Below are 22,537 nucleotides of genomic sequence, written 5' to 3'. Positions count from 1 at the left end.
AATCGGGTCCAAAACGATGAGATTCACAATGCATGAGGCGCTAGCCAATCATTCGTGAAGCATGCTCGATAGACGATGCCCTGGCGACGTCCAAGGACATTTCCCGCGACAAGGTAAACAATGATGGGTCGAGCTGTTCTTGTCCGAGGCGTGTGTCTCGGCCAAGGCCTCCGGCTTTGCCACGCATCGAGCACATCTCTCCTGCGCAACGCGCGCCTCGTGGTTCACCAAGATTGCACAGGGACATGACCAGAGTCAGCGGGACCACCGGCACGGTGACGGCGATCCAAGCCCAGATGCTCCAACGACTGGAGTTGAGTTCGTGCACGTTCATCCCAAAAATGGAGCAGGTGAAGCTTAAGGGGATGGAAAAGGTCGCCATCAGCGTCAATTTCTTCATGCGTTCCGTCTGCGCCACCGCCTTCGTCGCCTCATTGATCACAGCGGCGTTCATCAGGATACCCATGCTTTCATTGCACGCCGCGGCCAACTCTTTGGTGCGCGCCACCAAGTGCACATGGTCCTCCTCGAGCCAGAAGGTCACCAGGTTCGATTTCTGACGGTGCCCGTCTTTGTCCGCTCTCGGCCATCCGGATCTCGCACGTCGTCGCGGCGTCGCCAAAGTTTCCTGGAGACGCAGGTGATGGCAGTCGAGCAGACTCTTGTACTCGAGCAGAGCGTTGACGGGAGCCACGACAGCTGTGGATCAAGGCAGCCGATGTTCCCGCTGTGGCTGACGGACGATGTCATCGATGGACACGTGCAAGGTGTTGAGGCATTGGCCCTCCGAGAAGGCGCCGAACCGGTAGACGTCGGCAAGGAGGAACAGGGAATCCTGCTTCACAGTTTCGTGGTCAATCAAGCGGCCATATTCGAACGGGAGCAGGGGACGCCGATTGGCAGAAAGGGCTGTCTCGGAGCAGGATCTTCGATAGTCGTGCTCCCCGGGACTCGACTCTTCGTCCAGGCTCGTCATGATTATACTTGAGCGCGACGTGTTTGAGGTGTTGTCTGGACGGGGAAAGAGCGTCATACCATGGTCGCATGATGTCTCCAGTGGCAGCCCAAGGTCCTGGCGGACTTTGATCGAGCCGCCGTCCACTATCAAGCCAGACGATTGCTGCAGCACCCCGTTTTGTCAGCCGTGCGACGCCCTCTGGCACGGAAAGGTCTTCACACAAGGAGAGCAGTGGATACTGACCTACTCATCCACTTCCATACCTCTCCACCGATGGAAATATCCTGCTCTACAATGCTGAACCGAACTGCTCGTTTATGGTCCCGTACGCCTGGGCAATCGAGTCTCCCGGGTTTTGCCACCGAGCCAAACTGTCGAAAGTAATGGGCCATACCATGGCGCTGGCGCGGTCTTCTCTTCTTGGACGTCCCGCAACGTGCCGCGGCTCGAGGTCGCGATTGCCGTATCATGGCGGCAGATGGTCGAGACTCAAAGTCGAGACGTTCAGACGAACGATGTTGCGCGTCGAGGAGAGGGGCAGCGAGGGCCGCGCCAACACCGTGCTATCTATGAATGGGGCGCCGACGCGAAGCTCAAATGACGCTGGATAGAACTCGGTCCGGGTCGCCGCGCGATACTTGGCTCCCCACGGTCTGTATATCCATCCTACCGTGAGATTGCCCCGGAGGAAAAAAGAACGTGGCCCCCTTGGATCAATAGGCGCTGGCCGGATCTGCAACCGACCGGCTTCGTTTCTTCGAAAGTGTGGACGCATCCGAGCGTCCGTTTGCTGCTGGCCGGATCCATCTCTCCCAGTGACTCTCGCCGAGCATCCTCCTGCAGCGCTGCAGTACGACGGCATTGCAGCGTAGAAAACCCCCCGAGTGTGTGAGAGTGAAGGATCTTCGTTGCCTGCCCTTTGCTCGTTCGTGACTACAGACAGCACTTGCCAGTGCGCACCCAGGCAACCTCCCATGCATGTAGCAAGGCAAGCTCGTCCTGTCGCCCACCCGCCTGTCCAGTCCAATAGCGAACATTCTCAAATCCCAGGACCGGGGAGTGTCTTGGGACCTCGTGTACGGAGCACTCGTAAGAGGAGCGCACGGCCTGACTCACCGACGCGCATCCCGTGCAGCCACGGAGAAGGATTTGGACTACAATAAGGATGTCGCGAAGGTTTTAGGGCTCGCGCGCGACATTTTTGGCCAAAGCGTCAAGGATATGATCAATAGCCAGGAGGAGACAATCGCTATAGTCACTTACAGTACTGTACCCGTGACTTTGATATGAACTGTACTGTATTGTACCGAGCACAGGGGGTGAGATTGGGTGGTGAAACGGAAGTTTGCAGCTTAGTGATTAGCTCTTAATACGAATCATAGGCATGACTATGAAGTTCCATCACATCACACAAGAGGTGCAAACCGGCTTCAAACCAGCTTGGCTGGTGTGACTCCATGGGTACTCTGTACAGAAAATGAACCCCCCTCCCATCCCGGCCTTGGATCGTTTGGAGGTTCATGTGCATTAAAGTGAGGCTCTCACGCTCTATGCTGGTCTAGATCTAAGCTCTAGCTCTAGCTCTAGCGCTTGCTCTAATCCGAGCGCCAATGCCATGCTATGCTAGTTGCAGTTACGATGCCAGGAGACCGCCAAAGCTGACATCCATGTGCCAGCCCCATATGCAAACAACGCCGTCGTTGGTGTACACACATACCATGGTGCTCACTCCCCCGCGCCGTGCACCCGTTGAGCCCTGCTGCTGTTGCTCACCAGGATCTTCAATCGTCCAGCGCCGGCTTCAGTCCAACTTCTTGGCACCACCCAGCCAGCCCACGCCCCTCTCAACCGCCTCCTTGCTCGCCGCAGCGGCCGCGCCAATCGTGCCGTCGCGATTCCTCCTCACCCGGCCGAAGTTAACGTCCAGGTCCAGGAGGATCTTGAGCGCATTGCGACTCCGAAGGTACGGCAACGGAGCTTTCGCCTCCTTCAGCCCGATGCCCGGTTCCATCTTGCCTGCCACGCCCGCCACGCCGGCACTGGCTTCTTGCTGGCTGCCCGGGTAGGGGAGGACGGTGGACAAGACCTCGTACGCGGCCAGGGTGAATCCGAACTGTGGCGACGACCGCAGGATGCGAGCCGGTCCGCCCTTGAAGAAAGCCTTGAAGCCCTCATCCTTCAAGATTTTGCGCGCGCAATCCGTTAACCCCGAGTATGTGGCCTCGCCTTTGCGGGCTTCGACCTGCAGGCGCGTCTTGATCACATCACACGGGGTGGTGAGGTACGCGGCCGGCATACCGGCGATCGCACCGGCAGTCAGAAGCTGCAGCACGCCGAGTTTCTTGGTTTGCGATTCGCCAAACATGTCACGCTTGAGATGGTTGTACGTCGGGAAGTAGATTGCTGAAAAGGGAACATCGCGCAGCAGGCAGGCCGAGGCGCCCTTGTAGAGACCCATCAGACCGAGATTGCGCACGATCCACATGGCCGAACGTTTAGGCACGGCGTCGGATTTCTTGGCCAGTTCACCTTGGACTTGCAGACGAATTTTGACGATTTCCAGAGGGTTGGTGAAGACCTGTGCGGGATGTGAGCGGGATGCTGCACACCTCGACATCGATCAAACGAGGGACGAAGAACTCACCACCTGACAACCACCAGCCGAGCCACCCGCCAAAATCTCCGCCCACAAAGGAATCGTACCGGTCTTCTTGTCCGTAAATCTCCCTCTCACGAGATCATTCACGGTGAGTTTGATCGCCTTCTCCGGCGCGACGCCCACCAACTGAGGCAGGACACCCGAGTACAGGCCCCTGAACCCTTCGTTTCGGATCACCTTTCGGGCACAGTCGATTGAGTTTTCGTACAAGCGCTCGCCCGGCCTCGTGCTCCGCTGGTTCTGCATGCGTGTCTTGACGAGATCGATCGGGTAGACCATGAAGGCACCAAACGCACCGGCAATCGAGCCCAGGCCGAAATGATGCGCCGATTCGAGCAAGCCGTGCAAGAATTGCCTAGATCTCGAGACAGCGCGGTCGGCGGCGTCGGCCATGGCGGTGAGCCTCGCCCCGACCGTCTGGTAGGATGCGTCGAGCACCTTGGCAAAGTCATCGAGACTGAGCCTGCCCTCGGGCGAGTCCAGACTGGCGAAATGGAACAAAATGTCGGCCTCCATGGGCGTATAGAGGGAGAAGCGGGTCACGCGCGCAGCTTCATTGAGGAAATCGGTGCGGTCGATCCTCCCGTCGCTGGATTTTGCCGTTGCATTGCGGATGATCAGGTCGACGAGATCCATTTCGCGGATGACGTTCTGGAAGGCGCGGACGTTGGCGTACGAGATCTTGGTACCGGCGGAAATGTTGCACAAGGTGGCCAGGTTCTCGAGGACGTGATCGGACAGCTTGTGGCCCGCCGTCGATCGGATGATGCGCTCAAAGTCTTCCGGGTCGATGTAGCCGTCCTTGTCGGTGTCATACAGGTGAAAGGCCTGTCGAATGCGCTCGCCCTGCAGGCCACGCATCATCTGCGCAAATTGAGGGTATGTCATCTCGTGTCTCTTGGTCTTGCCTCCGATGTACAGTGAAGCCCATTCCGAGTTGAAGTCGAAGGGAATACTGTTTTCTCCTTTGTACTGCTCGTAGATTTTTTGGAAGTCGTCTGACTTGACAGACCCGGTCCCATCCTTGTCGAACAGCCGGAAGGCGATCTCGTACTCGGCGTCGGGTTTGGCAAGGAGGTTGTCAAAGGCTGCCCACTCCGACATGGAGATCTTGCCCCGTTTCTTGCGGTCCGCGACACCGAAGAGGATGCCATACTGCTCCCGTTTGATTTTGTGCTGCATGTGACGGTCGCGTCAGCAATTGCACCCGCGGATGAGGCAAGCACAGACAAGGACAGCGACTCACATAATCTTCTTCCGGCGGAGCAATGGCATTGATGAAGTCCTCCTCACTCATGTACAGCTCACCATCGTCGTCTTTCTTTGCAAACTTCAGGAATGTGTTGCGCGACTCCGAGGATAAGCCTGGCGGAGCTTCTTTGCCCAACAGGGACTCCTTCACAGCTTCCGTGACCGTCGCCATTCTGGCGGACGAGGTAGATTGTCGCCGCGGCGACCAGGTCGGGAGGGCAAATTAATCAGATCGATGGCGGAGAAAGGAGGTCAACCGGTCGCAGGCCAGGCGCGCAGATGAGATCGAACAGAAAAAACGCCAAAGGACAGACGCGCAAGTGAAGCGGCAGTGAGACGAAGAGCCCGACACTAGAATCGACACCGCCAAGCAGCAGAACAGAAGGCAAGGTCTAAGACGTGAAATCTACCGCACCCAGAAATCTGGTATGGACTCTCAAGGGACACAAAAGAAAGTTTCACCCCTGCTCTGACCCGTTCTTCTTCTTCACGCAATCCGCGGTTTCGGAGAAAGCGAAGATTAAAACCACAAAAATTTGGAGCTCCCCCAAGTCCCCCGTCGCCGGGTGCCGTTACGAGTCGCTGGCTCTTTAGCCGTGCCCCCTAACTGATCTAGGTATCCCGGTCCAGGGGCAACCGGCCACCATACCGAGCTTGGTTTGGACCTCGGGGTTATGTTCCGCGAGCCGGCGGCGCGATCGTCGCCGACTTACTGTGACGCTTGGAGAACGATTCAAGAACGCAATGCTATATAGCCACGCCAGGTCTTGGTTTTGTGCATGCCACCCCTTTTCCCAGGTCCTCTTGTCCCGCCTCTAACCCACTAAGATACATGTAATGATATACTGGTACATCGCCGTCGCGCCATGTGTCGGATGCGCCGAAGAAAGCAGCCCCCGGTCGTAACGTCGTCAGAAGTACTCTGTATTTGCTGCCGAAAGAGGCGATGTGGTAGTGCTGTGCGGTCCTGTTCGTATTCACGTCGTATAGTGATAACCTCCTGCTTCCGAGAGGAGGTGGCCCACCGATGGAAGGCTCTCCACCGAGGACGACATGGCTTGACCCATCTCACTGGGTCGACGACTATGCAACGGGTTGCCAAGGCTGATGCCACTGTCGTCGGCATGGTCAAACGGTTCGTCAAGCGACGAGCCACGCTCATACTCGCTCACCCCCGCATGGCCAGAGCTCGCCCGGGATCGGTTCCGCGTATGGCTGGACCGTGAAGGGTTTCTCAAATTTCGAAGTCCTTGTTGAAACATCTACAGAGGTCACGGTCAGCCTTCTGCTGGAGAGAGGCAAATAGAAAATGGAGACATACCACTTTCTCGACGTCGGACAACGATTCTCCAAGCTCATTGCAGAGCGGCGCCCATATCGAGCTCCGATGCTTGTGGTATGCATCGGTTACCCTTTGGATCCTGGCTTCATCCCAATTGGTGTTGCGCACCTTTGCCAGGACCCGTTCGTGCCGCTTCCGACAGGCATTCGCCGACTTCCCGGGAAAGTGCTGCCGGTGTATCTCTTCCCAGGACATGCCTTTCAGCTTGGCCTCCATGAGAACACTGTCCTCGTCGTTGCTCCAGGGCCCGCTTTGCCCGGGCTTGGGCAGTGGCTCCCTTGGAATTTGCGCAACGGCCGGCATGGCGTTAGGGACCGGCAGATAGGTGGGCATCATGTGTTGCTGGTGATATTGAAGGCCGTGATCCGAGTAACCCATGCTGTGCATTTGTGGACCATTCCAGGGAGCCATGGCCGGTGGCATGCTGGTCACCATGGTCGTCGACGTTCGGAGATTGTAAGGCGCTGGTCGCTGATATGGACGATGTATGGTGGGCTGCTTTGGCATTACTTGCTCATGTGCAGGCCGTGGAGTCGAGGCCCTGGTCGATGGAACGGCTGCGGACAACAAAGGAAAAGAGGTCGGGATTATCGATTAAGAAGGCGGTCGAGCAGCGAGCGTACAGAGGAAAGGGACGGTAACGATTGAGTCGATTCCTCAAAGGCAGGCTGGCGGGGGACTGGATGGCATGAGATAATGTATGCCTGGATGCTTCGAGCCTGACCCACGTTTTAAGAACAATGGCGACCTGCGCAAACAACGTCGCAAAAGAACTTCAAACACACGGGCGTCAATTTCAGATTTGCCAGAGACGCGAAGCCTGACATATCTGGCCGCGACTTGCCGGAGTCTCATATGTAAAACTGTCCACGATCCATCCCTCAGGCGTCTAGCCTGCAACGGCGCCTCGGGGAAATGCACGAGGTGTTCGTCGATCGAGCACCGAATGTGCTCACTATTGGACGCTCCGGCGTAGAAGAGCAGATGAAACTCCAGCCTTCCCGTCGGTCCACGACGAGGTGGACCGTACCAACGTAGCTGCCGGAGTTATATTGGGAAGCGGTCCCTCCATGAGGCAAGCGAGCCATTGGTAACACAGCATCAAGCGGTTGCCGATCAGGTCATTTCACTAACCGCCGGCAGCCCAGAACCTGCGTAGTTAAGAATGGCAGTCGAAGGCGGCTTCGGGGAATTTGGGGACGCGCGACTCACACTGACCGGGAGTGGAAACCCTGCATGCCCCAGAAGCCTAAAATCGTCTGGCTGCTCTGTATCGAGATTGGTCAGATTGGCTAGACCGCCGTCTGATCGTATCTTGGGGCAGAGAGGTATAGCCGCTCATGGTCGAACCCGCGAGGCTTTCAGAGGGCCGACACGAGTTCGCCTCCCAGTCGTGATTCCCGCCACTAGGGCAATCGCTGGCGGAGTGGGACATTCAGTCACGGTTCAGGACGCTCGGGGCCTTTCCACGTGTCTCCCCATATGTCTACGCAGAATTGGTGCACTTCTGCTCTGCTTGACTGAGGTTGGTGGAGATGAAACTGGAGTCGCGTAAGTAGGCGCTTAATCTCTTGCCGGGTCTAAATTTAGCCAGCATCTCTGGGGATCGATGTCATGCATGCCCATCCGTCTTCCGCCGTCTAATTGGATCATTTCAGCGTTCAATCTAGCCGTCAGATGCCCAGTCTCAATTGGCCGCTGAACACAACCCGAGCAAAAGAGGCTCGACGCTGAAATGAGAGCCGACCATGCAGATTGTGGAACAAGCCGCCAAGACTCAGTCAACAGGATGGCTCTGGCCATATCCACGAAACGGCTTGTATACGTGCTCCTGAGTTGGGAGCATAAATCCAAGGCAGTCACAGATCTCCCTTGTAGGAAGAGCGGACTGGCTGGAGAAGTCACGGGACGAAGCGCAAACGTAAAGTTCGATGGAGCAAGGTCATACATTGCTATTTTCTGAGAGTACCAGGTAAAAGACGGTGTTTCCCTGCTTCCACTCGTGGAGTTTTCTCCGGCCAGGCTCAGACACCCGCGAGGAGTGATCTGATGCCTTCAGATGATACATCATTCCCAGGAAGGCTATTAATCGGCGTTCTCGTTCGCACAGTGGTTCATGTCGTGACACATCATATCGCTAATAATCAAACAAAAATGCTTTCCAGACACACCAGATCTGTCATCTGCGTGACCATCGTCGCTCATCTCGGGACATCTTGACGTGGCTGCCATAGTAGTCCTCCTCCTCGATCGGAGTGACACTGTATACAACAGGTGACTCGGAGAAGGACAGCTGTCGACGCTGTGTGCTTGGCTTGGTGGGCGAAGACTTCTTCAAGATGCTTCTTGACGAGCTGGAGTTGACATATGCGTATGTTGGCTGTTGCATTGTCGAGTACCCGCGCTGGTTGAGGCGGGTATTCCGTGCTGTTGGGCTGATGGGAGATGGTGAGATGGGTGACTTGAGCGGTGATCTCAGTGGCGTCAAGGGAGACTTGAGTGACAGGGATGGTCGAGTGGTCTGGGCGGTGGAGATGCTCAAGGCCAACTTGGGCTTTGCGGATCGTGAGGCAAGCATATTGATAGTGATGTGGTTGACTATTGGGTATTTGTGGTGGTATGATAATGTTGTATGATGTCTTGTGTAGACTGTTGTATTGCGTGTGCTGCGGTGCAAGAACTTCAAAGTAGACTAATGGAAGCTGGTGATATATCAATGATATGAAGACGGAAGGGGTGGCAGGTATTGGCAAAAATAGCAGCTGAGTTGGGGAAGAGCAAATATAGAAATGGGCCAGCCAAATCTAAAATGCAACAACAGGACGGAACTATGAATAGGAAACGGCCCAACAATCAATGTGTGGATGGAGAGAAGAAAGAATCAGGTCGAGCGAGCGGCCGGGCGAGGCGTTAGATATACATCTTGAAACGTAAAGAGACTCGAATATGCAGACGTTGCGGCGAGACTCGATCCTCATTCGTCCAGCCTCGACAGGCCGGTAGATAGACAAGCCAATCACGACTCCCCTTGACGCGCTCACCTTGTGATACTCTGGCGATTCTCACCACACCGTCCAATAGACAACGCAGCTTCCTCAGGCACACGCAGCTAGCGACTGCATGCCTGGTGTGACCCAGTGCGACTCAATATCACGGACTCTCACATGAATCTGTCCCTTCATAGGAGGAATCCGCATGTTTTCTCCCGCTCTGCGCTTCCGGCAAGGGCTTCTGCAGGAGACTATCGGTTTTGAACCCTGTCTGCTTGCCTATCTGGGTGTTCCTGTAGGTGTGACACGAGGTGACATAAGGTGACAACAGGGCGTCCACGCAGAAGTGCTCTTTCCTGCCAGATTCGGTTTGTCGATGAAGTGGACACTAGAAGCGTCCATAAGAAACAAACCAACAATCTGCCATGATGGGATCAATTGCAGAGGCAGTTGGTCATTTGATCTTCCGCAAAGGGACATTTGAGAACATTGAAGACTGCCCAGGTTTGACAGCATAAATCCAGTCGTGGGCGCAATGACTACAGCTGAGCAACGTTTCTGGACACGCATGAGATGCAGAGCATCGACCGCACGTGCAGCAATTCCAGGGATAACCCGGCGCCCATGCTACCCTCATCACGAGCGCAAGGGCCAGAAAAGGCGAATCCGTAATAGGACGCTGCATCCACGACTCTCAACTTACCAGGCAATATGGGTGATCCAAAGCGGTGCACCTGTGCCACCACCACCAGTTGATGGGGAATCCCCATGCAAGTGTGTCTGAAAAAGCAGAGTGACCAGTAGGGAAGGCATGTCGCAGTCACCCTGTGGCTCTCGAGTCCCGTAAACCGAGACACGGGAGCAGCAACGCTACGTGCGGATGTAGACTGTGCGGTAGATGTGCAATCTTGCCCCAAACAGCACGACGCAAGCACAACGGCTCTCTGTGACAATCGTAATCCCGGTGGGACGCAAGCTGTGTTTATGATGTTGGTGGATCCGCCGTCGAGTACAGACGGCATTGTCGATGTGGACCAGAAACGGAAGGTGATCTTTGGAAGTCAGTACATTATTCCTGTCTAAGACGTACCTGTTTATTGCTCGAGGGCCGCAGACGCTCGCAAGCGCGAGAATTGCTATTGTACCGGCTGAAGACGTGTGGTATTGGCAATTGGAGGCTTATGCTGCCGAGCTCAAAGCCAACACATCAACGAGGGTGTACCGTGCCGATGAAAGGACAGCGTGCAGTCGACGGAGGCGGTTTAGCATTGCCGATGGAACTACTGGCGTGGAGAGCATGGCGTATACGGTGTAAGGCGAGTCATGTCTTGGTTTTAGCCTGTTTGCAATGCGTATCAAGGCAAAGGCGAGCATGTGGGTTGGATCTTGACGCCGATTATTGTTGTGGCGAAGAAGGCGAACTATCGAGGCTGCAGGGAAGGTGCGCTGAAGGAAAATGTGCTGACTGATTGCATGCCGCAGCAGGATTATGATGATAAGCAGTCGAGTGATAGAAAGAAAGCCGCAGCCGAAACCGTTGTGATACATGTCGACACTCATGTCGTCAATAGCGTCATAGAGCCGAGCCACCGAGTCTTTGCTTTTGGTGCCGCTGCTCATACAATGACCGCGATACCGCTGCGCCGCATGAAGTCGACCATTAACCTGATCCGAAACAACAGGATAACGCTTTTGTGACCGAAGCCAGGGGGGTGCATAGAGCAAATACATGGTGGGAATCGAAATGACTGGCTTGGGTCCCGGGATTCCACAGTCTGGGGGAGATGGAAGACAGTGCCGCTGCTGAGCCTCATTTGCGTCCGTTCGCTTACCTGCCGGCGTAACGATCATCGCGAGCGTAGTCTCGGCCACCAGCGTAGTCACGAGGGGCCTCATCCCGGGCAGCAGGAGGGTAGCCACCACGATCGCCAGCACTGGCGCGGTCGTAGTACTCACGCCGGTCACCTCGGTCGCCTCGGTCTCCGCCACGGAAGTTGCCGCCACCGCCGCCGCCGCCGCCGCCGTAGCCATCGTCACGTCGGCTGCTGCTTTCGTATCGATCGATGCCGCGGCTGCCGTAACTATCGTCTCGCCTGCCTCCATAGCCACGTCGATCATCGTCATATCGAGAGCCACCGCGGTAGTCGCCACCGCGATATTCGCCGCGGTAGTCATCACGGCGCGGAGGGTAACCTCCACGACGATCATCATAGCGATCACGGTAGCCACCTCGGGACGACGGGCCTCGGAAGTCGCCTGTTCAGAGTCAGCAGGAACATCTCATGTCGCGATGCCAAACGTACCACGCTTGGGAGGACCAAAGTATTTTCCTGGCGTGGGAGTGCGAGGACGGGCACGACGCGCCTTCTCGATGCTCAAGGTGCGACCTTCAATGACCTCGCCTTGCAAGCCCTCCTTAGCAGCCTCAGCTTGCTCGTTCGACACCATCTTGACGAAGCCGAATCCGCGAGACTCTTTGGTATGAGGGTCAAGCATGATAGAGCAGTTTTCGACATCACCATACTTCTCGAAGAGGCGGGAGACATCGGTTTCGGTGAGGCGCGGATGAATCCCGGTAACAAACAGATTCGAGCCGGTGTTGATGGACTCATCATCAGCATCCTTCATGCGGGTATCGGATGGAGGCGGCGGCCTAGCGGGGACGGTCAGGACAGAAACAGATATCGAAAGGGTTTGATGGTACTCACGGTCGATCACGGCCATTGGGGGATCGGCTACGGTTGCGGTCATCACGATCACCTCTAGGTGAGGCAGATCGATCGCGACGTTCATAGCCACGATCATCTGAAGAAGCTAAGTCAGACAAGGACCATTGCATAGAGTTGAAGATCAAGGACGTACCTTCGTAACGAGCAGCAGAGTCGTCGAAGTCGGCCATCGTATGAGGCTGCGGGCGAAGGTGATGTTGATCAAGGGGCAATGAGGTCAAATGGTGGCCTTTGAACGCGACGCTCTAGGCGTGGGACGGCAATAAGGCACGAAGGAGAAAGAGAATCTACTTCTGAGAGTAGCGAGTCAAGTGTTGAATTGGTCGAGATGGATATGTTGATGGCTGCTTCCGATAGTCAATTGTTTATGAGGCTACGATGAGATGACCACGCAGGCGAAATTTCCAGTCGACACGCGCCAAGGCTACTCATACGCTAACGGAAATCGGAACCGGAAGCGGCGAAGCATTCTTCCGGCATCCGTGCGCGCACTGACAGGGTTCTTCGTGGAGCCTGGTACCTGACCACCTGGCTCAACAATCGGCTCCAAGGTACATCGATAAAATCCGTGGCTCCTCATCTACCTTTCTGTTGATGCACCTTGCCGGCAGCGACCATTGTGGGTGCTAAATAGTTAGTGTAATCGACTGCGCATGTCACGACCTTCACTAGGAACTGGATGGTCAAGCTCAGGACCACAACCGTCATGGCAATTATGGTACTGTAAGTAAAACTCCTCGGTGAATCCCTACAACGATGGGACTGGGAAAACGGCATGGTGGTACTGAACTTGTGCTGCTCTTCCCAAGCACCACGCCATGGTCCACTCCTCCACTTACCCTGAGATCCACGGGACTGGCTACCACGCTTGCCTGCCCCTGCCTGGGGGGTGACCCTGAGTATGGCGGCCGTTGCCTGCATGTCCCTCATGAATGCATACCCTGGTTTCCAACAGATGCTGGACGCGCTGGATCTTTCTACTTTTCTCTGACGAAAGGCATGATCGAACTAAAGCCAAGCTTGGCCGCCCTAGCACGAATCGTCCGCTGATTCGGTAGTCTCTATGGTGGTTCTTGGTGCAAGATTCCGTGACCTGACCCCAAGAGTGAACGGTTTCGTGAACACAACCGATGAGCGTCTTGGATTGAACACTACTAATACTCACTCACATGGAGCGTCACTCAAGAAGGTTCGGCCTATGACCTGGCCAATTCATACATCCAATAATGTCATCTACCACGCTCATCTTCTGTTGCGGAAGGACCTTGTACCCCAGTCAGAGGCCTTGTTCCGCTTGCCCCTCAGGATTTTCTTTTTGACCATCACATCTACGGTGGCGCCTTCTGCCTCGTCACCAAGGGAAACGGCCTGGTGATTTTCGACCATTTCGTCACCTGGACCTAGACCCTGAAGCTCGTCTTCATCCATCTCACTAAGTTCTTCGCTCATGTCGCGTAGCACTTCGGGGCCCGTCCAGCGTTCTTCAAAAATGGTAGTGCCTTCAGGGTCGAATTGCGCAACATACCAGGGGATGCCGCCTTCGACCAGGAGGGTCTGTGAATGCCCTTGCAGGCTCATTGGAGGTGTTGGAGGTTCCACCTGCTGTACTGGTTCCGATGAAATGTCCCCATTCGCTTGCAACTCGTGCCTGAACCCGTTCATGGAAGCCGGCGGAGTGTTTGCTGACACAAGTTGACTCTCCACAGAGAGGTCTTCGTGCTTGACCAGGACTACTTGCCCAACTGGCGCTTGAGACTCCTTGACTGCGTCTTGGACTTGGTGCTGCTCGTCGCCTGCGATCGGAGCATCCAACATCTCGATGTCCCCCTCCGCAGGGCTGGCGATGCCGCCTTCAGGTTTCAGAACCACTCGATCAAGGACCGGCATCTCTATTGACTGGGCCATCGAGCCCCGTCGAGAAAGGAGCGCTTCGTCCATTTCCCGAATCTGTTCGGCGTAGGGCCGGCCATTCAACTCTGCTTCCTTTCGAGTTGCGTCTTCGAGGAGTGGCTCAATCCCCTTGACAATGCGCCGTGCAAGGGTTCGTCGATCCCGCTCTTCTGCAGACATGTCCTCGGCTCTACCGCTTACTAGGGCAATTAACTCTGATATGCTTGAGGCATTATTGCCAAATTCCGAGTTGATCGCCAGCACCACGTCGTTGGAGAAGCTGACCACAGTGGTGTATTCCTTTCTGAGCACTTTGCCGCGTAATGCTAGGAGGCTGTTCCGGAAGAGTCCTCTATCCAATCTATGGTCGGTCAGCGTAGCACTTCATGATTCAATCTGTGATAACTTACTTGAGCGCCTTCTCGACGATAGGCTCCAGGAGATGTGGGATGGGAAAGTACACAGTGTCAACGACATCTTTGAGCAGTCTGGCTTCCTCCAGCTTCGCGGCTTCGCGTTGTTTGATCAGGTCACAAATCTGTACGATTCGTTCCATATCTTTTGCCAGTCTTTGGGCAAACTCAATGCGGCGATCTAACCTGGCACGGCCGGCTGCACCTTGGGCCTTGTAATCGCGGCGAGTGACTTCGAAGGAGCTGAAGGTGTCCATCTGTAATTGTAGCCGCTTCAAAAGGGCGGCCCCTCTTCGTGCCTCGCGTTTCAGGGTCCAGTATTTGCAAATCTCGGAGACATATTCTTTCTTTTTCTGCACAGTAAACCTGACCAGAGACTCTTCGATCGACTTCAGTATGACCTCCGGTATTACGGGTGCCCCGGAAGGAAGTCGCCAGACCGTCTTCTGCTTCTGACCTTTCTTGTTCGTGAGGATGACTTTGAGATGGCCTCTCTCCGCCGTGGCGGTATCGTGCGTATCGTGGATTGCAAGGGCAGATGCACGGCTGTCCGCCCATATTTGTCCCTTGAAGTGTTCCTTGAAGTACTTGACCGCCTCTTCATACGCTTTGTCGGTATGATGCTGACGCTTCCAATCGCCAGGCGTGTGTTTATGGCAATAGGCTTTCAGCTGAGATGCGTCCATCAGAGTATTTTGTCCGCCTCCGGTTTTCATTTGCAGAAATAGCCCCGCTTGCCGGGCACAGGTCAGATGGAACGGTTCGTAACAGCGGCCGTCGCTGCACTGGATGCTGGCACCCATCTCTTGCTTGCAGATGTAGCAGGTGAGCTTCCACCGGCTGTGAGGTACCTTCTCCACGTCTGTGATCGGTTCCATCAGAGAAGGATTACCGATCGTCACCTCTGGTATCCAGATTGCACAGAAGAGATGCGCCCATTTCGAGTTATTGGTCTGTTTGAACGCACCCCCCTCATTCGGGCAGAAGATACAGCTAGGTCGAGAGTTCCCAACAAGCTGGCACTTCCTGCACAACCACTGGCCCTCAGGAATGTAAGGTACGCCATAGCATTCTTGATGTACGGCTAAATCGCAACCGTCACAGAACACTATGGCGTTGGCGTTCTCGCAGTCACCGTCGTCGCATATCGCGCACTTGCTGTCAGGCTCTTCACCAGCAGGTTCTCCATTAACCGCGGCAGCGGAGCTTGAGCGAGGCCGCTGTGTCTGGGGAGCCTTTGGGTTCGGCTTAGGTATCCTCTTCTCCAAAGCGTGCCACTCTTTTTCGATCTTCGTCATGGTGATCTCGAAGATAGCGGGTTTAATGCTTTGCACATCATACTTTGTGCGGCTCTTGTTGAAGGCTTCGAGCCATTTGACATCTTGTTCGTCCATGTCGTACTCGACCCGGCCAACGCCGCTGCTGCCTATTGCTGAGTTTTCGCCATTAACGATCAAGTCAGGACTTAAGTCAAGGTCCTCTTCTGCAGAGCCTTCCATTTGTCTTATGAGGGTGCGCTCCGGCCGCAGGAATATTTCGCTCTCCTGATACCCAACATTCGCCATGGACTTGTCGACAAAATCAACCTGTGCGATGTCCTTATTCTGCTCGTACGATACAAACGGATCGAGCTCGCGATACGAAGGTTTTGGCAGTGTCAGCCGTTCCCGGGGGTTCGGGCCTGGCATAGGTATGACTTTGGGGACCTCAGGTGTCAAAAGCGCGTGCACCATGGAGTTTTTGGTGCGATGGGGTCTCCCTGGCTTTCGCTTAATGGGTGTGGAGACACCAGGCGCAGTACCGTTCCCTCCGGCCACGCTCATGCCATCATCGATCGCTTCATCGGGAGCTGGTTTCTTAATCAGGCCGTCCACCTCTTCCGACGGGATTACCGCAAAGTCGCCATCGAGATCAAGATCAGGGTGAAACTCCTCCCAACCCCGCTCTTCTCGAGGTTTGTAGCCGTCGCCATGGGTCACTGCGGCAGAAGCTGCCGCAGCAGTGCTGTATCTGGGACGCGCGCCACCTCTGTTCCTGCTTCTGGCCGAGTATCGCGGGGTAGTGGCGGTTGCCTTCTTCCGTTCTCGGGCAGGCCTGGGGCGGGTGCGGGAGATGGCGTACTCGTCGTCTGGTTGAGGCGTTCGCGTCGTAGGTGGAGTATCCTCATAATCCGCACGTCTCCTTCCGCCTGCTCGGGCGGCAGGGGTCCGCTTCGGTGAAGGTGCCGCCCTTGACGAAGTACGAATGCGTTTGCGGGGAGGTTCGTCGTCCTGGAAAGTGGCGAGAAGTTCAGGGTCGATGTCGCTGACAACTTTTGGATACTTTGATGCTTCTCTGCGCGGCCGTGCTCTTGCCTGCGCAGACCTCAGCGGGGCCATTCTGCCCGCCTGGTAACGGGCAGTTGACGCGACTCGACAACAACTAGGAGGCGCACGCGGACTGCGGGTCGGGTTCGCGTGCGAAAGATGCCATCCAGGCTGGAAAGAGTGAGCTGGAGTGGAACACAGGGAGGAGAGGTCACGGGGGTGTTGGGAAAGAACAGTGTGAGATGTTGTCGGCGTCCAGGTGTCGCGGTTTTCGGCAGGATCTCATCGAGTGTCGTCTCTACAAGATGGCCGTCAAATGTCGATTCGGTTAAGCGCGACTCCCCGACGATCGAAAAGTGGGCCCCGCTTGTAAGTTGGGGGCTTGGCGTCGTATCTGCGGGCCGGTCGCGCCTATTCGCAATCACTTGCACCTGGCAGTCACCACTGTATCGTTCTGCCACACCCTCTCTTCTCCCATGAATCCCAGTGAAGAGTAAGTACATACCACACTCGGCCAGCTTTCAATCTGCACCGCTCTCCATCCCCGTTGCATGTCGTACGCTTACCAAATGACCAACAACAGAAACCGCGCAGGACGCCGAGGAAACGATTCCCGAGGTGCCAACTCGAACCTGCATCGTCAGTCGACCTCTGCATCTGCAGTGTCCCGAGATGGCACCAATGCCAATCAGAACAGAAGAGGAGGAAAGGGACCCTCGAACTTGAGCAAATCTACAGACAACGTCCGCAATGGTCCCAACGCACCTGCGACCTCTCTTCCGCCACCAGATGACCATATCCCTATGGCGGGGTTCAATGCTGGGGCTGTTGAGGCCATGCTGAAGCAAGGTTACGAGCCCAAGACCTCTCTCTACAAGCCAGATGCGAAGTCACAGGCCCCGAGTCCATCGAGTCCATGGGGCGCAAAGCGTGAGTACTATGTGTAACCACCCGCTATGATGACTGACGCTGTTTTCAGCTGGATCCATGGCCAACGGGAAGGACTTCTGGCTTGATCTCCGCAGACAGGTTGCCGCTTTGCAACAGACTGGGGGTGTCAGTCAAGGAGGTTGAGGTTCGGTTTGAATCCAGTCAACATCATTCCCTCATTCTTCAGTGGCATCCGGGAGGCGTTCGTCGAGTGCATTCTAAGATACCCACGGTTGGCGCATCTTTCAGCATTGCCGGGATACCGCATGTACGCTTCATACGGACGAACCTTTGCCCATTGTGTTTCAACAACGGCATGTATCAACGGCTTTCAGCCCAGATTGAGCGATTCAGCATTGTCAATAACATGGTTGGATATGGCCATCTTGCGAGCAGTCCACATCATGAACATCTTGTATGGTTGGATCCTGTCCATCTCGAATATCATTGTGTTGTTATGGCCCTAGACTCCTCCGTATACGGGGCCTCAAGGTCTTTCCCATAGTGGCCTGCATGTCGATGTCGGCCTCGTGCCATCTTATACTTTCAAAGGTAATGGACGGGTTCACAAGAAATGTGCGGAACATCGCTCCACAGCTTGGAAAGAACAAGATTCCGTGCACCAGAACCCTGCTAGTGTGTGAAGAATCCTTCCTTGATCGGGCTTCACCTACTCGTGACCAGCCTCGCTCTGAGATTGACCTAGTTTTGGGAAGACTCTGCTCCGCGCAGCAGGCGTATTCTACGCTTGTCCTCCAACTGCGATGATGCTGAGCTATGAAGATCTTTTGTGCATGTGCATCGCTAATGCTGGCATCAATTGCCTGTGCTATTGTCCACCACCTCCGCTTCTGCCCTTGAACACCTGCATCCGCACGTCCATCAGTCCATCAGCCCGTCATGACGAACCACAGGCCTTCCTCCATCCTCGAACAAGTTATCCAGAGCGAGAAAAGATGCTCTTATGCCACCATCGTGCTTGCCGTCGCGCTCTCGTATTTCCAGTTGGGCTGCAGAACACCCACGGTCTTGTAGTATCTGCTCAGACGGTGGATTCTGGATTCGATCAAGATGAGTCGGAACTTGGAGTCCTTGTCCTTGCGATTGCGCTCGAGGTGCTTGCGGACGGCAACGGCCTATTATTCACAGGGGTCAATCTCCACGGCACGTGATCGGATACAGGCTTCTTTCGCACAGAGGGGGGAGATGAGGGTTGTTGCGCACCTTCTTGATCAACATGTAGAGGTCTTCTGGAATTTCTGGTGCAAGACCTGTAGAACATCACTCTGTCAGTCTCGTGGGACCAATCTCAGAGGCTGTGCTGAAGAGATATTTTCCAAGTGGTGTAATGCCATGATTAAAGCAGCTTTTCCTTGCTGGGTTTTTCGGGTGTATGCCTCCTCTTTCACACAGGGGTCGTTCGAGATGTGCGCATACCGTTCGACTTGAGGATTCTCAGAATCTTGTTACCTGCGCCCCGAAAGTCAGCAAATCCTGCACCAGGTGCCAGCTGAGCAAATCTATCGGCTGTGGACTGACCAGTAACGACTTTCACTTGCGCAACACCATGGCTATCCCTCAGCACGACACCGATCTGCGACGGGGTAGCACCCTTGCGTGCAAGTTTACAGATATTGTCTACGACCGTCTCGGGCGTGGACTTGAACCAGGTAGGCACAGAGCGGGAGTATGGGATCGCGGAGGCGCTGATACCTTTGCCTTTGCTGTGTAGGCGACCCATTTTTGCGGTTGTTGAGAGGAGTGAGGACTGAGAGTCTCAGCAATTGTGACTTTGGGAAAGTTAGACCGCAGCTTTGATGGATCAGCCTGTGTGTGGTGGGTCCACTACAACTCTTGGCGTCTTTTGAAATATTTGACAGCTCCAAAGTTTTGGCTGTGACGAGTTTGCCTTTTAATTAATCTACCTTGAACTTGAGTTCAAGTTCATCTCTACTCTCGAGTGCCCGATGCTAATTGAAAGAGACTGCCCCGGAATAATCATGGAGAACGGTGCATAGCACGAGCGCCGCCCGAGATGGCCGCTTGGAGACTTCTGTCCGTTGACTTTACCACCTCGGGCCATTTCGCCATTCCTTCAAGGTACGTTGATTTATTTTTCATGGTTCTTCGTTATTGCCTTTCTCTATGATGACAAAACACGAAAATTTATTATTTCTGGTACCTCTTATGCCAGAAGGGAAGCCCAACAGGGTTCTCTTCGATGATCTAAATGGACTTCTGATTTTTTGTTCCTTGTTAAACTCTGCTGTTACCTACCATGATCGGGAACTTGGGCGCTGACTTGGTTCATAGTGCAGGTTAGATGTCTCTCTCATATCGTAGGGTTCGTTCCCGGGCCCATGTGTGGAGTGAAGTGTAGAGCAATAATTATTCTCAGCGATCGATCATCGGATGCTCCGACTTTCTGAGGCGCCCCCTTCATGTCCAGCGCTTCCCTCCCATTCCTCTCGCTAGGCGCGATGGGAGTTGTGCACGTATGTGAAGTGCAAGATTTGCTTTCCACCATTCCGCTACTGAAAGGGGTATCATATTTTATTTCCTGCACCCATGCAAGATTCTTGAACACAAACGCCAACGCTATGCAACCTACGGTTTGACGATCGTTCGCTCATGAAGCCCCCCCCCATATCCGTATCCCCGTCTGATCCCTGATTCGTAGCTCCTCCCTCCTCTTTAACTCCATTGACAGGTGGAATATCGGGTGTCACAGTTGCTTGTGGCGTGGATATCTCATTGGTTTGCGCAGGCGGTGCTTGCTGTGTAGAGATCTCGGGTACTACCTCAGCCATTGAGACTTCGGATTGCTCTTGTGAAGGGACTCCTTGCGGCGAACCACCGGTAGCAGATTGCGTTGCGGGTGGTGGTGGTGCCGTGGAGTCGGCATTCACCTGCTCTACCGGCTTAGGGTCGTCGAATGTGTAGAGAAACCTCTCGCGGATATTGGTCCTGTCGGGGTTGCCTTCGTAAAGGAAAGATTGGTGGATTAGACATTCTCCCAGCCACTGGAGAGGGAATTCCGCCCTGTTCGGCTACATTAGCGCTGTGGCTCTGTGCGCGGGAGCCAGGGCTCTCTCTAGACCCTGGGGAACACATACTCGGCATTCAAACTCTCTGTGATAGCCTTCTTCAGAAAGGGCGCAACACGTGCGTTGAGGTAGTCTCGTAGTGGAACCTGCTGTCTGGCATTTGCGGCGTTTGAGATCACAGACGGCACGTTTGAGACAGCTTGCGACATAGTGACGAGCTGGATTATCCAGACCGGCAGCGCGAGTCCACCGGATGTTCTTGTGGGTGTAGAAATGTCTTGAACAGAAAGAATGGACAAATGCGAGCAGAATACGCGCTTGGAAGGTTGTGACCGGCGGGAAGGTTTCGCGGAATAGACTTATCACGTGACCACGCTTTTTGTGTCCAGAGCGGGAAGATGGGCTTGGTTTTTTCGCGTCAAGAGGGTGGATATTGAGGGTACAAAACCAGAGCATCGCTACGGAGGTATCTCCTAAGTGGTCCCGTGGAATTTCTCCCGAGACGGAGGTCGTTGGTGATGACAAAATAAGGTCCGCTTGCATGGGTCAACAGCGGAAATGAGTGCATTGGTATTGAGGGAAATACACAATGTTGACAAGCGTGAGGAAGGGCTTGTGCGTAGGGATACACTTAGCCAATACATAAAAAGCTACCCTGCGTGGGTGACACTTGGACCTATCTTCCTGGGACACCCAACCCGAGCTTCAACGACGGTACACCCTTGAGATGGATGTATCGTGGTTATCCTGCCACCAAAACCAAAGATTGGCAGCGTTCCCAGGCTGAGTGTCCAGAAGACTGTATGACAAGAAGACTCCAATGTAACTGTATCCTTCGTGGATACTTTCAGTACACAATTTGGGTACTGAACGAACCAGTTCAGACCTCGAGTGTTATTTTGGCCTTTCTAGCAGTTGCGAAAGGATCGTTTTCTGGCTTAAGGAGGCCTCAGCATTGTGTGTGGTGCTCGCCTTCGCATGTGTGGCCTCCGATACTGAAGTAACAGGCAACAGCGCCCGTGGTAACCACCCACTGCATCCCGCTACTTTCAAGAACTCCCTCGAGCAACATCATACCTGGCCGGATGATAGAATTTCCCCCTCTGTGTAAGTCAACAGCAAGGCTGGACTTATCTTGAGTCCCGTATGAGGTTCCTTGATAGTTTCTCACCGGAACCTTCTGTGTCACCTCCATTCACGCACTCACCGGCAGAGCGCGCCAGACCTCAGCTTACGATCCCTTCATCGTTGCCTCGCACGAATCCTTGAACCCATTAGTGCCCCCTTCATCGTCACAATCAACACACAGTATCTCCGAGATATTCTTCTGTTGCGATTTCTGCTTGGCCCCGGTGCAGCAGGCTGATATTTCCTCACGTTGACAGCTTGGCCGGAGGCTCGCGAACCCGCCCTCGACTATCAGCGTCAGCGAAAGAGGTAAGAGAATTTCCATTTTCTCTTGGTCATGTCAGATCGGTCCATATGAGCACTGCCACGTGTAGACACAAGAGTGGCAGCAAGGTGAACTCAATTTTCCGGGCGATCACCCTGCTGCAGGATTTGTTGGATTCGTTCGCTGAGACGGACCCGGTTAGATGGCACCAGCGGCGCATCGAACAGCACCTGACACAGATCGGATGCAGCGAATGCTGAGATGACGAGATTAGCGCGTTGATAAATGCATATAACTGCTCACTAAAAGTGAGGCGAATGTGTGTTTAGCTCCCGCGGCGAGAGAAGGAAAGCTCTCGTACCGCGCAACGTGGCTCTGCACCAGTGCCCAACTTCCGTCATTGTTGCGTTGGCGTGGTTTGGCGTATCCGAAGGTCACGACAAATAGCGGTCAGAGCGACAACGGCATGTCTATATAAGAAACTCCCGGTGCACAGGATGCTGAGCGTAGAAGCGGGCGGCGGACGAGTGCACGATGGCGGAAGCTCATCAGCTCGCACAGCATCTCGAGTCGTTGGCCCTTCTTCACCGGAGAAGTCGTCTCTCGCCATGCCACCATGCAGCCCTCGG

The 22,537-nt window shown here is 54.7% G+C and overlaps 9 protein-coding genes across 9 annotated transcripts; 1 reads left to right on the top strand and 8 right to left on the bottom strand.

The window, feature by feature from the left end:
* Positions 1–40: 40 nt before the first annotated feature.
* Positions 41–976, bottom strand: G647_02987 (uncharacterized protein; the record flags this gene model as incomplete). The annotated part of the gene is made up of 2 exons (XM_008727333.1): positions 41–699; positions 739–976. 2 exons carry the CDS (start codon positions 974–976, stop codon positions 41–43), a joined length of 897 nt encoding a protein of 298 aa, XP_008725555.1.
* A 1,783-nt stretch (positions 977–2,759) lies between these two features.
* G647_02986 (uncharacterized protein) lies at positions 2,760–5,040 on the bottom strand (the record flags this gene model as incomplete). Its single annotated transcript, XM_008727332.1, has 3 exons — positions 2,760–3,536; positions 3,603–4,793; positions 4,864–5,040. The coding sequence occupies 3 exons, from the start codon at positions 5,038–5,040 to the stop codon at positions 2,760–2,762; spliced, it is 2,145 nt and encodes a 714-aa protein (XP_008725554.1).
* An 805-nt stretch (positions 5,041–5,845) lies between these two features.
* On the bottom strand, positions 5,846–6,717 carry G647_02985 (uncharacterized protein; the record flags this gene model as incomplete). The annotated part of the gene is made up of 2 exons (XM_008727331.1): positions 5,846–6,130; positions 6,190–6,717. The coding sequence occupies 2 exons, from the start codon at positions 6,715–6,717 to the stop codon at positions 5,846–5,848; spliced, it is 813 nt and encodes a 270-aa protein (XP_008725553.1).
* Positions 6,718–8,389: 1,672 nt separating this feature from the next.
* G647_02984 (uncharacterized protein) lies at positions 8,390–8,788 on the bottom strand (the record flags this gene model as incomplete). Its single annotated transcript, XM_008727330.1, has 1 exon — positions 8,390–8,788. The coding sequence occupies one exon, from the start codon at positions 8,786–8,788 to the stop codon at positions 8,390–8,392; it is 399 nt and encodes a 132-aa protein (XP_008725552.1).
* Positions 8,789–11,028: 2,240 nt separating this feature from the next.
* Positions 11,029–12,099, bottom strand: G647_02983 (uncharacterized protein; the record flags this gene model as incomplete). Its single annotated transcript, XM_008727329.1, has 4 exons — positions 11,029–11,456; positions 11,504–11,853; positions 11,909–12,005; positions 12,063–12,099. 4 exons carry the CDS (start codon positions 12,097–12,099, stop codon positions 11,029–11,031), a joined length of 912 nt encoding a protein of 303 aa, XP_008725551.1.
* Positions 12,100–13,171: 1,072 nt separating this feature from the next.
* On the bottom strand, positions 13,172–16,610 carry G647_02982 (uncharacterized protein; the record flags this gene model as incomplete). The annotated part of the gene is made up of 2 exons (XM_008727328.1): positions 13,172–14,180; positions 14,230–16,610. The coding sequence occupies 2 exons, from the start codon at positions 16,608–16,610 to the stop codon at positions 13,172–13,174; spliced, it is 3,390 nt and encodes a 1,129-aa protein (XP_008725550.1).
* A 497-nt stretch (positions 16,611–17,107) lies between these two features.
* On the top strand, positions 17,108–17,612 carry G647_02981 (uncharacterized protein; the record flags this gene model as incomplete). Its single annotated transcript, XM_008727327.1, has 2 exons — positions 17,108–17,468; positions 17,518–17,612. 2 exons carry the CDS (start codon positions 17,108–17,110, stop codon positions 17,610–17,612), a joined length of 456 nt encoding a protein of 151 aa, XP_008725549.1.
* An 818-nt stretch (positions 17,613–18,430) lies between these two features.
* G647_02980 (40S ribosomal protein S13) lies at positions 18,431–19,209 on the bottom strand (the record flags this gene model as incomplete). Its single annotated transcript, XM_008727326.1, has 4 exons — positions 18,431–18,604; positions 18,693–18,739; positions 18,906–18,938; positions 19,008–19,209. 4 exons carry the CDS (start codon positions 19,207–19,209, stop codon positions 18,431–18,433), a joined length of 456 nt encoding a protein of 151 aa, XP_008725548.1.
* A 1,056-nt stretch (positions 19,210–20,265) lies between these two features.
* On the bottom strand, positions 20,266–20,373 carry G647_02979 (uncharacterized protein; the record flags this gene model as incomplete). Its single annotated transcript, XM_008727325.1, has 1 exon — positions 20,266–20,373. One exon carries the CDS (start codon positions 20,371–20,373, stop codon positions 20,266–20,268), a length of 108 nt encoding a protein of 35 aa, XP_008725547.1.
* Positions 20,374–22,537: the final 2,164 nt, after the last annotated feature.

This window comes from Cladophialophora carrionii (assembly GCF_000365165.1).
Source record: "Cladophialophora carrionii CBS 160.54 unplaced genomic scaffold supercont1.2, whole genome shotgun sequence".
NCBI lineage: Eukaryota > Fungi > Ascomycota > Eurotiomycetes > Chaetothyriales > Herpotrichiellaceae > Cladophialophora > Cladophialophora carrionii.
The sequence above is the reverse complement of the archived record's forward strand: the minus strand, read 5'-3'. Positions and strand labels throughout refer to the sequence as shown.